The sequence below is a fragment of the Plectropomus leopardus genome, unplaced genomic scaffold (assembly GCF_008729295.1).
Source record: "Plectropomus leopardus isolate mb unplaced genomic scaffold, YSFRI_Pleo_2.0 unplaced_scaffold25418, whole genome shotgun sequence".
In the NCBI taxonomy this organism is placed as follows: domain Eukaryota; kingdom Metazoa; phylum Chordata; class Actinopteri; order Perciformes; family Serranidae; genus Plectropomus; species Plectropomus leopardus.
This window is the reverse complement of record NW_024627622.1, coordinates 1-1,673: the sequence shown is the minus strand read 5'-3', so window position 1 is coordinate 1,673 and position 1,673 is coordinate 1. Positions and strand designations below refer to the sequence as shown.

At 40.2% G+C, this 1,673-nt stretch overlaps 1 protein-coding gene across 1 annotated transcript; it reads left to right on the top strand.

Annotated features, from left to right (window-relative positions):
* Positions 1-655: 655 nt before the first annotated feature.
* On the top strand, positions 656-1,470 carry LOC121966650 (N-acyl-phosphatidylethanolamine-hydrolyzing phospholipase D-like; the record flags this gene model as incomplete). The annotated part of the gene is made up of 3 exons (XM_042516718.1): positions 656-880; positions 1,029-1,132; positions 1,305-1,470. Coding segments are annotated over 3 exons (495 nt in total), but the record flags the coding sequence as incomplete, so codon positions are not given.
* Between the last annotated feature and the right edge of the window lie 203 nt (positions 1,471-1,673).

The window sequence follows — 1,673 nt, the reverse complement described above, 5'->3', positions numbered from 1 at the left end:
CCATGTACAAAAAACAGCTCAAAACCAATTAAAATAGCATGTCGAGACACGTTATAGTATAGACTACTGAAAAAATGTCCCAAAACATCATAATATAGCATGTCGACAAAACGACCAAAAAAGCCATACTATAGTATGGCGAAAAATGCCAAAATGTGACATGTCCAAAAAACCAGCTAAAAACGACATAAAATAGCATTTTGAGAAATGTCTTAGAACAGAATATTGAAAAACAGCCATAAACGTCATAATATAGTATGATCAAAAATGTTAAAATAAGACCTGTGTAATCTCCATAGTTATGTATGAGTATCAGAGTTCATATACAGTTTCCCACCTCTGGCAGCAGGATTATTTTCCTTTACTACACAGTATTTATAGTTTCCAATGGAAACCTTGCCTAGCTCAGTAAGAGCTTATCCGGCTTTAAAGACCACTTTGACATAGGTTTTACATACCAACACAACTGTTGTGTCAAACTGCTATGTCAATGGGTTTACAAATCAACAAATAGAGAGGTCGTAGATCAAAGGTGGATGATGTAAAGGTAGCTTCTAACCAAAATACTTCAACGTACACAAAAGTTCTTAAAATACCTTTTTTATTTCTAAGATAGTAATTCATTCTGTTTTCCTTGTTTCTCCTCCTTGTGAAGGCTCTGGACAATGAGCTCCCAGTGATGGAACCATACTTCGTCCAAAACCCAGACCTCTCTGACTCTGGTCCTGGTCTGAGAGTCACCTGGCTGGGGCACGCCACAGTTCTGGTTGAAATGGACGGGCTGAATATTCTGACAGACCCGATTTTCAGCCAGAGGGCTTCACCGTTCCAATTCATGGGGCCCAAAAGGTACAGAGGGCCCCCGTGCACTGTGGAACAGGTTCAGTACCTCCCTCACTATTTTTTAACTTTCATTTCAATAATTCACCTTAAAAAATCAAACCTTTATCTTAGTATTTAACCCAGGCCATGTTTCTTCAGCTGCTTCCCTTATTCCACAGTTTCATTGTTAATCCTCCTGCCAACAGCTGCCCAGGATCGATGCTGTCGTCATCAGTCATTCTCATTACGACCATCTGGATGCTGGATCTGTGGCCAGCCTTAATGCACGCTTTGGAGGGGAGCTACGCTGGTACGTGTTGTGGATTAACAGTCACCTATAGTCATTTAAGGTCTAGTTTCATTCATATTTACCAGTTGTAGTTCATGCATTAAGTGCTCACTGTCAATGTGCATTATTAGAATATGCTTTAATTTCAGAATAATCACATGTAGCTTTTATATTGAGTGTGTGTCTTTCACAGGTTCGTGCCCCTGGGTTTGATGGACTGGCTGGTGAAGATGGGCTGTGAGAATGTGATGGAGCTGGACTGGTGGGAGGAGAACTGTGTCCCAGGTCACGATGATGTGACATTTGTCTGCACACCCTCTCAGCACTGGAGCAAACGCACTGCACTGGATGATAACAAGGTACTAAATTATACATGTGCTCGAGTAACTTTTTATGAAACAACCAGAAAAAATCATGCCGAAATATGAAGTTCTTGGATGTTTTTGGTTGTGTCTTCAACATGGTACACGATAATGCGTCTCAGTGTTCTATTCTATGTTGTTTCCAGCCATTTTTTTGACGTGTCATATTTTGACATTTTTGCCATAGTATAGTATGCGAT